At 37.5% G+C, this 13,648-nt stretch overlaps 1 protein-coding gene across 1 annotated transcript in view; it reads right to left on the minus strand.

The window, feature by feature from the left end:
• FBXL13 (F-box and leucine rich repeat protein 13) overlaps positions 1 to 13,648 on the minus strand; it is a gene marked incomplete at both ends in the record, with an annotated part of 57,777 nt that overhangs the window by 19,882 nt on the left and 24,247 nt on the right. Inside the window, 6 exon segments of the mRNA XM_084206489.1 lie at positions 4,312 to 4,465; positions 5,531 to 5,604; positions 5,608 to 5,693; positions 5,848 to 5,895; positions 5,898 to 5,964; positions 6,586 to 6,674. Of these exon segments, the coding sequence (XP_084062615.1) occupies positions 4,312 to 4,465; positions 5,531 to 5,604; positions 5,608 to 5,693; positions 5,848 to 5,895; positions 5,898 to 5,964; positions 6,586 to 6,674 (518 nt within the window).

The raw sequence follows: 13,648 nt of genomic DNA on the forward strand, positions 1-13,648 counted from the left end.
CCTAATGTCCCAGGAATATGGGTGGTCCAGGCCATACACATCAGCAGCTTGTGCTGGAGTGAGGGAAGTGGGGCAGCTGCAGCCTCTCAGACTCACCCTTGGAGCAAAGCTGCCAGAACCTTGTCATGCAGACATTGGGGAGAAATCAAGACATTTTAACAAACATATGGAGAGTGTAAGAATAAAATTTGTGACTAGAACTGCTTCTCTAACTCATGCAAGCAGTTCCAGTGAGTCTTCTTCCCTAAGACAGACAGATTTTGGTCCTAAGTGCTAATGTACCACCACTGTAATAGAAGATCAGATCCCTTGCATATGTTGTAATAATTTTAGGGTGTTATCTAATTTTTTTTTACTGTTATCTCTGCATTCATGGATGCATTCACCATACTCACAATTTAAAATGCCATAGTCCCTATTGCAATGAGCTTAGAGTAGGAAAACAATGAGGGATGGAAGGATAGCTAGAATAAAGAGAATCTTCACAAGGATTTTAAAAGAACTCAAAACCTTTGCTCCATCATTGCATTGTTGCTTTATTTTTGTAAAGAAATGTCTCAAATATTTTCATTTCTAAGGTTCTTTACATTCTCTATAATTTTAAGAAACAAGTCTTGAGCACTTCAAGAATGACAAAACCAAATGTCCATCTACTATAAAAAAATATTATTGAGACTTAAAAAGTGTGTGTTGTTCAAAAAAAAAATTTGAATAAAGGAAATATTTTCTAAAATGTAAAAGGATGAATGCTAAAAGTAGAGTGAAAAAAATTAGTGTTGAAAATGTAATTGTGTGGGGTTTTAATTTAATGTTATGCATTTTCTGAGAGTAAGAGCAATATATTCAAAGCCCTAATAAAAAAAGTACAGAAACTTCATTATGCCACCAGTTCCTCATATGCTTGAAGTTCACTTCCTTTTCATTGAATATTTGGTTTTATTAATGAATGGTCTTATTTAGCAAGACACTTAAGCAACATGCAACTTAAACATGACATGAATTAATTCTCTTTTTCTAGCTCGTGTTCACAAGTTTCCCTAGGCATATTTTTTCATGCAAAATATACAGCTTTCTATGCAATATCAAAATCTGAACATATGCAGTGATCACTTTTATTCAGTTTCCAATTTTCAGTTGAGAAGTAGGCTCAGGAAAAGTATAATAAACTTCTCCAAACATTAGACTTTTAATGTCTATGTTTGAAGAAGCAACAGAAGAGAAAGGCACCAACACTGAGGGAAAAACTTCTATTTTGATTAAGTCAGTGATACCTGAGACACAAATATATCAGAAACTATGGCTCCATTGTATCTTCTCTCCATTATGTTTCCCTTAAGTATATGTCAATCCTTATTGCAAGAAATTCTGCTCTGCTTTGAAGGGCAGGATTCTGCTGTCATTTGAATAAACAAAAAGGAAAATTCTCTTTTGTAGTGCAAATCTAAGTTGCATCTTCTAAGTTTTAAACACTAAACAGCAAGACAGGAAAAGCAAGAGAGATCCACAGCACAGGCTGCTGGAAAGCTTTACAATTTTTTACAAGAGCTTTACAATTTTTCTTTATTTAACACAGCATATGGGTGTTGATTACTGTGCATGAAACACTGTGCTCTCTGTTGCATTTTCAAACCAATACTTATCCTGGAGTTGATAGAGATCATGGTGTGACTTCCTCTATATGCTAATAAAATGTATAATATAAAGCCAAAGCATACAAACAGTAGCTTGTTACAGAGCAGACTGATAGTTTCCTTTTATCAAGTAAATTTTTAAGACTAGGAAATGTATTTAATATTTAATGTATTCATTTTATATGGGCATGAATTTTACATGCTTAAATACAGCAAACAGCTAAAACCACACTTTTTTTCCTACTATAGCTCTCAGAAATTACAAAAATTAAAATGTCCAATTTATCTGTCTTGTGGGAGAGAGAAAACTGCAAGCCTTAGCAACACAGTGTAAGCAAAAAGGCTTGGTTTGTTGCCAAGGTCATGGGTTGTGCTATGTGAAAACTAGAGTAAGAAGAAACACAGCATTTTAAAAGGCTAGCTGTGGCAAGCAAAGAGGGAGAAAACATTTTTGGTTGTAACATTGTGGGACTAAATTCAAGGCAGCATAAATTTCATTCAGATATAATTTTGTGATATTTGAAATGAGCACATTAAGTGAAATCTTCTTGGATTCCCCAACCCACTTTATTTGGCTTAAGATTTTTATTAATTTCTGGCCTCCATAAAAGATACAAGCATTATAATTTTTTTTTTACATTCTAATTTTTTTTTCACAAACTTGGTGTTACATCCAAATAATGAAGTTCTTAGTCAGAATTGTGTCTGGACAGTGACTGAGTGAACAGTCTCTATGGAAAGTTTTCTTGACGAGGACTCTCTTAGTTTTTCCTGTGTTCAGTGCAAAGATTTGGTCCCAAAAGTAAAAGTAACAGTTTTACAAGGCAGGATCTGCCAATATTTAACCTGATTCCCCTCACTGCTTTTTTTTTTTTGCTTTCCAGTTTTAGCAGCTTGACATATTGAAGATGCCTTGTTAGTAATTCTTTCATTGGCAATTGTTTTCCAGACCACAATGGAGAGCAGTGCCTCTGTTGGAGCTACCCCTCAGCTCTCTGAGCTTAGCTCCTGAAGAACCTTGTACAAATGGCCTTACACTTACACTCCATCACTGACCCTAAAAGAGAAATGTTGGCAATATTTATAATCACTACTTTTCCTTCTGTACAAGTCAATACACAATTTGCATTCTGCAGCCAACATTGAAAGTAAGCAAAAATTAATGATGGTATTTTTAAACTAGACCTTTAAACCCACAAAAGAGTCAGAATAACTAATTGCTTCATTAGAAAGATGCTGCTCTTTGGAATGGCTGAAAAACTGAGCTTTCTGAAAAAAAGTCTGCCAGAGATAATGAGAATTTCCATTAATTCCAGCACACAGAAATCATCACCACTCCAAATGACAGAGCTTGGGAAACAAATCTAGAAAGAATCAGAACCTGTTTAAACATTTCATTTGCACTAATATATTTTTTTAACTTAAGGAATTGAAGTTACTTTAAAGGAAAAATGATCTTCTGGCGCAGCAGCAGCAAAAGCACCAGCAGCATTTGTGTGCAGTAGCAGTTCTGTACCCTGCATGAAGAGCTAACCTGAGTCCTTCCTCAGAGTGTTTCACTTAATCAGTTGCATATCTTGCACATAGCTAACTTATAACATACACAGAGGTTATAAAAATGAAGTAGATAGAAAAGCTTTCAGCCAAATTGAGAGATCTGTAGACCTAACTACAGGTCTTTCAAAACTACAGATGTTTCAATACAGTTCAGGTCCCTGGTATGTTCAACATTACTGTACTTTTAGCTTTTCAATGCATTCCTAGAATTTCTTTTGTGCTCCCTGATGGATAAAAAATTAATCCCAGAATTCTGTGGGATAGAATCATATTTTGGCTTGTACAGTTTGTTGCAGCACAAAGAATCACTGCAAATCCCGAAGTCCCAGTGCTACTAATGAACTGATAACCTGGACAGGGCCTCATTGTGTGACCACAAGCTACAGTAGAAGCTGGAATTCATAAAGTCACCCTGCAATAATTCAACCACTGGGACAGTTTGGGTGTTACTTCACAGTGCAGTTGGCTTTCATTCAAGAGGACAGACAAATTTAGGAAATGCAACTTCAGAATAAACAATTTTCATTAAGTCCATAAGGAATGCTGAGCCTGGCAACAAAGTCTTTAAAAGGTTAATATTCTGTAACCACAGCGAGCTTGAGAGCTGAAATGGCCACATTATAACTTTTGGAATAATCAAGGCATGAATACACAGCTGATCAGCTATGGGACAACACAGGCCATACACTGCTTTATCATGCATGAGGGTGAGAATGCCATCATTCCTAAACTGGAATGATGTGCCAGGGAGATGAGCCACTACATTGCCTGTGTCCATTTTTAGACATGTTTTTACTCACACCTCTTAATTCTAAAAATCATTATTAATTTTCTTTCTTCAGTTTTCACATGTAATCATTTTCCTATAATTTAGGAATTCTGATTTGGTAGATTTGAAATCCCCATTCCCCATCCCTCTGTGCCACTGAGGGGAGGGGACAGAGAATTCAAGGGTGAAGCTCAGCCCAGGAAGTAGGAAGGGGTGGGGTGAAGGTGTTTTAAGATTGGTTTTATTTCTCATTACCCTACTCTGGTTTGATTTGCAATAAATTCCTTTTTTTCTCTGGGTCAAGTCTGGTTTGCCTGTGACAGTAACAGGTGATGGATCTCTCCCTGTCCTTACCTTGACCCACAAACACTTTGCTGTATTTTCTTTGTCCTGTCCACTGAAGTGGTAGAGCAGCTTTGGTGGGTACCTAGAGCCCAGGGTCAACCCACCAATGAGTTTAAACGTGTTAAAATCTGTAACTTTGCTAATGCTGAACATTTGAAAGTGTCTGGAAAAGCAATAAAAGAAGAGTGGATTTCTACAATACCCTTAACAGTGCTTAAAAATTTTTGTTAGGATAATCCAGCCATTCTTTAGCAGGAGAAGCAGCAGACACGTGCAAACACACTCACAGCCCGTGATTTGGCTGACAGACTGGAAAACCCAGCCTGCTAAATGTTAAACCAGAAAATGAAGGCAGCTGTCCCACCTGCCCAGCTAAGCTACCCACAGGATAATGTGGTACAGCTCCAGCACTTTTCAGTGCTCCTACAGGCAATATTATCAGATTTTCATACACCAACAGGCACAAAAAAAGCTTTCGTTGCACTTTAAAGCAGAATCCCTAAAAGATCTCATGGCATCAGAAACTTTACTTACAACAGCAATTCCAACTTATTTGAATTGTTTTGTAGGTCTTTTCATTTTGAAATGTTTGTGAGCTTTGTCTTCCCTGTTCTCTCTCACCCTTGACTCTATCACTGTACCACAAGACAGGGATCAGATGTGCAGCTTTGGAACTCCTTGCATTTGTCTTTGTTTCTACATGTTGCACCCTAAGAGGAAAACAAATCTTTACAGAAAATATATTCTTCCTCTGTATACATTACCATGTTTTCTTGATAATTGCAAAAAAATGTCAATTTTATTTATTTATTAGTATTAGACAGTAATAAAGTATTACTTCAATACTCACAAAATTAAATAATATCCAAGTTTCAAGAGAATTGGGACAATGAAATTGTGAAAATTGTCTTTGGTTATCATATTCTTCCTCATAGCCACATTCCAAAATTATAATATGCCATGGCTATTAATAACATCAACAGTTAATTTTTTTTTTTTTTTTTTTTTTTGCTTGAACTGGAGTAACAATGAATGGATTTTTGAAAACATGATACAGGAACAAAACTACATGTATGAAATATTTTTCAATATATTAAGATATCTATACTTAGATTCTAAGAATTTATTTTTAAAACAGAAAGATGTGTTAACAGGACTTGTTAAAAGTAAAATTAACTTGGGTACAATCCCTTTACAAGGGTTACAGAAATCTGATGTGATCTAATACCTTCTGCAGTCTGCCATATTCAGTACAAGAATATGCTTCAATGGTGAAATCATCTTAACACCAGCCTCTGTAATCTACTGGCAATCAGCCACATGAATGTGCTTCATGTATGGGCAGCATTTACTCATCAGCTTGAAACTTAAATCAGCATTTTGGTTGTTCCCTGTTGAAATATTAAAGATGCAAGTTACACATGTGACATACATTAAGAGCATGATCCAAATACCCACTGAAATCAGCTGAAAGATTTATTTCAAGTTATCTGAATGAATTGTAAAAATACATACTCCTAATAATTTTTTAATCATTATACTAACCTACAATTCTGACCTTCAAAAGTTTCCATTCTGCAAGGGCTTTAAAGTTGTGTCAGAAAGATTTGGAGAGTCAAGAAAGACAACAGACATTACCTGTCGACATTTTTCAACCAGAGCCTTTGAAGAAAAAAGGTGAAATTAAACAATAATGTGCTCATGCTGTCATGTAGAAAAAAAAAGACCAGCAAATATTCTCCATATAATACCAAAAAGTTACAATTTCAAACAAATAGTTATAGTCCATGTAATGGTGAGTGGCACATAAACCACTGAAATTCTCCATGTGGTTATCACGTTTGGGAACACAAGGAAAAGAAGCAAGTGTCTGGAGACATGAAGTATGGCAGGCACCAGAGACAGTGATATAGTTAACAATCACTTTTGCAGAAACATGGAGGTTCTTTTTTCATGGGCAAAATCAGTAGCAGATTTCTGTTCCCATATATTATAGTTGCTTTACCACTGAAAGAAATGAAATGTTCTCATTTATAAACAAGAAGACCATAATTCAAACATACCAATGAAAAAAGAAGACAAGACAACTGAAGTTTTCTGACAGTGAATTCAAGTGAGCAAGATTTAGAAGCATAATTAGACAGTAGTTGTAAAAAATTTTTCTGCTTAGAACTTCTCCTCTTGAATTGATTCTTACTTGTTTGAAGTCATTTGAGAAGATAGCTCAGTTCCAACATCATAAAGTTTCTCAAAAAGTACAGTTTATTTTCAGTTTCTAACTTAAATACATCTGTGTGTAAGAGTTAACATTTTGCTGATTAGCAAATCTTGAATCCAATTGCAGCCATTGGCAGGATTTTTGAAGACATCATCTCAAATTTACACAAGAAATTAAATGTTTATGTCTTAGCAAGCCTAACAAAAATGGTACAGGAAAAGCTTGAGATCTTCTCAATTCTTAACATCTTACCTAGGCACATAGATGCTCACTAAAACAAGAAATGCATTATTCTCACTAAAAGAAAAACAGATACATATTGCTTTGAAATTTGAACATAATCTAAGGGATCAGTTTAAAAAGTGTGTCCTCTAACCAAGCAAGAGTCAGGTTCAACATTTTCTACAGCTGACACCATCTATGGAAGTGGCAATGAATGTTACTGTCTCATTATTCTACCTTTGTTTTCCCAACCTTATGATTTATGCACCTATGAGATGTTGAAATTCAGTTTGAAGCAAGTTCTGAATGTAATAAAATATCTTCATTATTTCTTTCCAGATCCACAGTAAAATGTGTGTTAGATTCAGAAGGAGTACAAGGAAAGGTCCTCTGCAGTCACAACAATATTGAGCTCTTCTAAGGAACCCTTCATGCAGGACTACCACAACAGCTCTGCCCACTCTAACAGTGCAATATTCAATGAACTTACAAATGCTCTGATGCTTCTGTCAATTCAGTTTATTCCTTTTATCGCTCCAGGGAGACAATTCTTTAACTGCTTAAATTCAGTAGATGTCCTTTCACTTTTGGGCATACAGATGTCCTTTCACTTTTGGGCATTACATTTCACATATAAATGCTGTTCAAATGACAGTTTCTTTTTAGCTTCTACAGAAAGCAGAGATGTGAACAATTCCTCCCCATGAAGTAGACCCCCTGATATTTGCATGTAGAGATCTCACTGTTTTCCTGGCTTTTGAAGTTGTGTACTATAACAGTTGATGGCTGAACTTGGGGAATCTTAGAGATCTTTTCCAACCTTAATGATGATATGATTCTACAGTAACCCTGTGCAGCTCAGACTGCAGCCCCAGGAACTCATTTGCAAAACATCCACAGAAAAAAAAAAAAGGAGTTTGGCATGTCCTCCTGGGTACCAAATAAGGCCTGTGAAGAGAAGAATCCAAAGAAGGAATCTTGTAATATAAATAGACAGAGAAAGATTTTTGCTGTGCCCCACCTCTCCAGCTGCTGCAGAAGCCTGAGGTGCTTGGCTGCCTTACCTGAGAGCAGCAGTGTAAGGCACAGGCTTTGCTCAGAGTGGCAGCAGCAGTGTAAGGCACAGGCTTTGCTCAGAGTAGGAGCAGCAGTGTAAGGCACAGGCTTTGCTCAGAGTGGGAGCAGCAGTGTAAGGCACAGGCTTTGCCCAGGCTGGGAGCAGCAGTGTAAGGCACAGGCTTTGCCCAGGCTGGGAGCAGCAGTGTAAGGCACAGGCTTTGCCCAGGCTGGGAGCAGCAGTGTAAGGCACAGGCTTTGCTCAGAGTGGCAGCAGCAGTGTAAGGCACAGGCTTTGCTCAGAGTGGCAGCAGCAGTGTAAGGCACAGGCTTTGCTCAGAGTAGGAGCAGCAGTGTAAGGCACAGGCTTTGCTCAGAGTGGGAGCAGCAGTGTAAGGCACAGGCTTTGTTCAGAGTGGCAGCAGCAGTGTAAGGCACAGGCTTTGTTCAGAGTGGCAGCAGCAGTGTAAGGCACAGGCTTTGCCCAGGATGGGAGCAGCAGTGTAAGGCTCAGGCTTTGCTCAGAGTAGGAGCAGCAGTGTAAGGCTCAGGCTTTGCTCAGAATGGGAGCAGCAGTGTAAGGCTCAGGCTTTGCTCAGGGTATGAATGTTGTCTGACAGTGGATCCCACTAGCAGACAGGAGATGGTCACAGAAAAGCAAGCTGGAAAGTAAGCAGCAGCTGATCACCCATCACACCTCAGTATGGTTACAATCCACAGGACCTGCTCCCAGTTCTTACACTTCTAGTCTCCAGCATTTATAGCACACGACTGGTCCCCACTACTGCTTATCAGTGGAAAGTAGAATCAAGCCTGCTTTACTTCTACCTTACATTGAGTGAGGAGATTCACACCTTGGGTTTCTGGCTCCTCTTTCTGAAAATCTATCATTTGGGTTCCTTTTGCATGTGAGATGTTTTTTAATAGAGTAATGACTTTAAATTATAATCAAGGTAGACTGTCTTTTTTTTCTGGCATAATGCCTCACCTTTTAACTTATGCTCAGGTTGGCTTGCTCTTTATTTTCAGGCTGAAGTGGCCTTTAAAACAGATTCTTTGTCAATTGTTTTAAATGCTTTGATGTTTAATATCTTAGAGGACTGTGGCACTCTTTGCACATTTTCCCTTGTGCAAAGGGATGCCAACCCAGAGGGAAACTGGCTTCATGTCTGTCAAATGTATTCTTAGACTTAAAGTGTTTGTGCAGATCTCACAGACAGACAGACAGACAGACAGTATGGTGTGCCTCATAACACACACTGTCACTTTTAGCACCCTGGATGCAAATAATCTGTTGTGTTTTGAGTTCAGGACAAGTGCAGCATATTTGTTTTTCTACAGTGGGTCTGTAACAGCCTGCAAAATGACAGAATGAAAACCCTACCATCAAAATAAAAGGAGGAAACATTTTACTGGTAATGCACGGTGATAGAAATCCCATCAAGTCCCATCCCTCTGACAGCTGGCTGTGTTCAAGCTGGGGTCTGATGTGGTGCAGCTATGTTATCCTGGATCAGGCTTCTCCAGGAACAGCTGTACTCCAAGGAGCAGATGAAGAGGGAAAAAGAGCAGAATCTTGTGAGGCTGCAGGGGAGGTGGCAGAGAGGGATTATAAAGAAAGAACCATCTCATAACCACAAGCTGGTCAGAGCATGTACAGCCTGTTGGCGCACTCCAGGCTCTCATACCACGTCCAGCTGAGATGTATCTGTTGGACAAAAGGACACTGTGGCTTTGGGAACATGATTGATGTGGGCAACACATCAGTGAGGATCTGCAGATAGTACTGCAGACCTGACCATCAGCATGGATAGATTGGATGTGCCCACCCCAAATGATTGCAAAACAACCAGGTGCAGTGTAGGGCTACTATGGCAAAGGTAATCAGTCCTCTTTTCTACTGATAGTGATCATCAGAAGATAAATGTCAGAAGAGAAAGATGTGTGCTGACTCTCAGGACAGAATATGAAACTCACTTGTCCAGATTCTAGTTTTGTACTCACTATTGGTATATGCAATGAGACATAATCCTATCTCTTCACCCCAAAATATTCAGTATGTATGAAAGGGAGTAGCTTAATGGTGAGTATCTGAGGGATGAATTGGGAAATCTGTACTTTCTGCTGGCCAAGAAGAACCAATTGCTTTAACCAATGGCACGACCAAGTCATTAAAGCAAGAGTTTATCTAACTCAATTGCTTTAACCAATGGCACGACCAAGTCATTAAAGCAAGAGTTTATCTAACTCTGCAACAGATTTCTTGGTCATTGGCTCTCAAGCAGCACAACAGAAAAGGGTAAATCCTGGGATCTCTGTATAGCAAAGAGCAACAAAGATCCCAGGACAGGTCTGAATCACCTCTGGAGACCTCTCCCACTCTCTAATTTCTATATAAATATATGACGTTAATTTTCTAGTCACTACCTTATCTTAGATGCCTAAAATAAAGTGAAATTCCCATTCTCAAAAGGAGAGATGGTAGCAGGTAATCAGATCAAACTCAGCAATCCTGACAGAAATAGCATGCCTTTTTCTGGAATTCACTAAGGACTGCATAATGTTAAATGCACTTTAACAGTTTGAAAGTTAAAGGACTTTTAATGTCTATCTGGAAAACCACTGTTTGCTTATCACAGACATTTGACACCACAAATAGCAGAAATCAAGTGCTTTCCTTCATGCAAGCCAAACCAAATTATAGGGAAGCAGTTAATAATAATACCACTGCACAGATTGTTTCTAATTTCTTTTTCATTTGAACTGGTTTTTTACTTAAAACTGGATAATGGATCTCAGGCATCAGGTTGAGAAAGCTCCAGTGTGAAATATACTTTCAGATAAGATTAAATGAAATTAATTAATATTTAAGTCTTACTGCAATCATATGTATGTCTCTTTCCTTTATTTCTAGAACAATAAAATCTTAAATTTCTTCTCTATGTCCCCTGTGGATTCTCTATGAAACTTCAGGCACTCTTGAAGATAAGGTATAGAAATGTGAAATTTCTTGCACATTTTAGTAAAACAATTGCTTTCTCAGCTCACTTGGAATTTCTGTGTTTAATAGATTGCCTCAAGAGTGAACAGCTTGGCCTGAGAATCAATGTTAGGATACATAAGGAGTTTAATACTGTATTCTTTGCCCCACATGAGTTAAATCCCACTTAAACCTCATCTATCAAATTAATTGGGAAGAAGAATATTAAGGTTATTGAATCTTAGATCCTACAAAATTCTGCAAAACAGACTTTTTCTGCATGACTCAGTAAAATCATTCTATAAATGCCTTATTGTTCTTGCATATACAGATCAGAAGTGAATGCAAAAATAAATTATAAATGTAAATAAAATTAGGTAAACAAGTAAAATACAATTCTTTGTCTGTAGGAGTTTTCAGTTTAATATGTAAATTACTGTCTTGGGTTTTTTTTCTTGATTGCATAATAGTATACTGTGATCTGAAATGAAAGTACAACAAAACAGACATGGAGCAAACCACAGCTAAAGATCTGTCCCCATGGATTTAGAAAATAATTGCAGTGAAATGATGAAATGCTTATAAGAATATCAAAGTTCATTTAATTTAAACTTTCTTTAGTTTCTTATTCTGAAGAATAGGCATACACAGGTTTTTTATTCAGGTTTGGCTTTTTTGCTACATGTACACTACTTTACAATTCTGTCTTTCTCCCAGAACTGATTTGATTTGTGGAATCCAGCCAGCAAGGCAAAGCTCTGTCTGCAGCACAGAAGGGATTTTGAAGAAACACTCTTGTGATTCCAGTATTGGCAATACACTGAGGATAGAAATTTGAAAATCAACATTCAGAATTGAGGAAGTACTCTCTGGGGCACATGGGACTATCTTTTTTGTATCCTGTGTTTGTCAAGAATCATTAAATGAATTGTGACATCCTTTCAGATGTTTGGCACATTACATTGATGGCTCAATTCCACGTGTTATTTTTCTCTTCGTTTTCCACTGTCCAAAAAAAAAGTGCTTATATTAACATATTCCTGAATTAGCATTTTCCTAAAATAAAGAACAGAGCATTTGTAACTTATACTATTCTTCAGTTACACAAGTTTGCATTCAGGAAATGTAAACAATCATTCTCTTCTTCAATAAATAAAGAGCATAGCTCAGATGTGCTCCCCAAGTGATGGCCCCTTTTTTGTTGCTTGATACATCTGAAGAAGCCAGAATTTGCCAAAATGTGAATTCTCCCAAAGAAGCTGGAGCAGGGGGAACACAGATGTTGAAAACAGGTGAAGTCTGCATGTAGGCTTCCCCAACACCCCTGCAAAGCAGATGTCAAGAAATGAAAAGGACAAATTAATTTTTCCCAGTGGCTTGTGTTCTCTTATCCAGCTGTGGTGACCTACAGCAAGTGACAGACTGCTGTAACCCGTTTTGGGCATGACATGCAATTGTTTTATACCCTCAGGTCTTTCCAGTTTTGTGTGTAAAAGCAGAAAATTTTCCACCAACACTGTTCAGCTTCAGAAGGAGAACAAACAGATCTTAGGCTTTCTAGGAGGGGCTCTGAGAATGTCAATGGTATTATAGGGTACCTTCTGAACAAGACACAAGAGAATCTCTAAATTTTTAGGAAAATATGTTGAAGCTCATTAACAAAAATATTTACTGCCTGTGCCATACAGATAAAATCTTAATTACCATGACTTTATGTAAAACCCCCCATGCCTACAATTTATCCAGTATTATTGCCATGACTATTATGTATGAACATAATAGTCAAAGAAAAGATTGCTTTGTTTTGTAGCAATGGACTAGAAATTGTCTGCTTAATTCTCATTTTTCTGCCCCTCTTTTAGTGAGCTAATTAAATGCCTTGGTCCTTAAGTAGCTACTCACACAATCTTTAACAAAATCACACATTTTACAGATGGGCTTTCTAATTAACCATTCAAATCCTACAGAAGTAGTGGCAATAGAACAATTCATATAAAAAGAACTGTTATGTTAAAATGAAAAATAAACCAAGAAAAATTAAAAAAAATAAAATACACATTCTATAGAATGTTTCAAGCATAATTTCAGTGTTAGTATAACTCCTCTGCAGTTTTCCAACTAATTCTGAAATGTTAACCTTACAATATTTCCCTTTGGTTTTGTTCATCCAGTGAGGTGGAAAAAAATATTTTTAAAATCCTTTATCCAACTGTGATGCAATGTGATGGTTTTTTTTGGTTTTAACTGCTCACTTAAGTACTTGGTCATAACCATTAAGCACTGTTCCAGAATCCAAAAATGGAGAAAGCTGTGGAATTCCTTTCAGGGCTCTGAAATACACTGGCAAGCAAACCCACTGTCCTCTGGTAGGGAGGATTGTGGTTTTCCCTGCTTGATGATCACTTCTCCCTGAGCACTATTAGATCATGCTTTCTAGAGGCAGACCCTACAGCTCATGATGACACTTCTAAACAAGCAGGAATGGTGCTTTCAGAAAACAGAGCAAATTACTGGCACTTTGAAAAAGTTACTCAGAGGTAGGTAGTTCTTAACTTTCCTCTAACCTCAGCCCTCATTTCAAATTTCTCCCTGTCCCTGCACAACAATCTCAGCGTCATTCTCATGAACAAGAAACAGACGCTTGGTAAAGGGTGATCAGAACAAGACTGTTGCCCCATCTGCCTCATCCTTTGTTCTGAAAAGGTTTTGTTAGATGGAAAGTTAAACTGCCATATTCCTCCCACTCCATCTCTACCATTTCCCATGTATTTTGTTATATGGAGAATCTTCTCAATTTATTAAGAAATTAATGTGTGAGTCTTTACTTAAACATTAGGAGACTTTCATTGTCTTACAATTTGACATTTCAC

The sequence above is a fragment of the Fringilla coelebs genome (assembly GCF_963513975.1).
Source record: "Fringilla coelebs genome assembly, chromosome: 5".
NCBI lineage: Eukaryota > Metazoa > Chordata > Aves > Passeriformes > Fringillidae > Fringilla > Fringilla coelebs.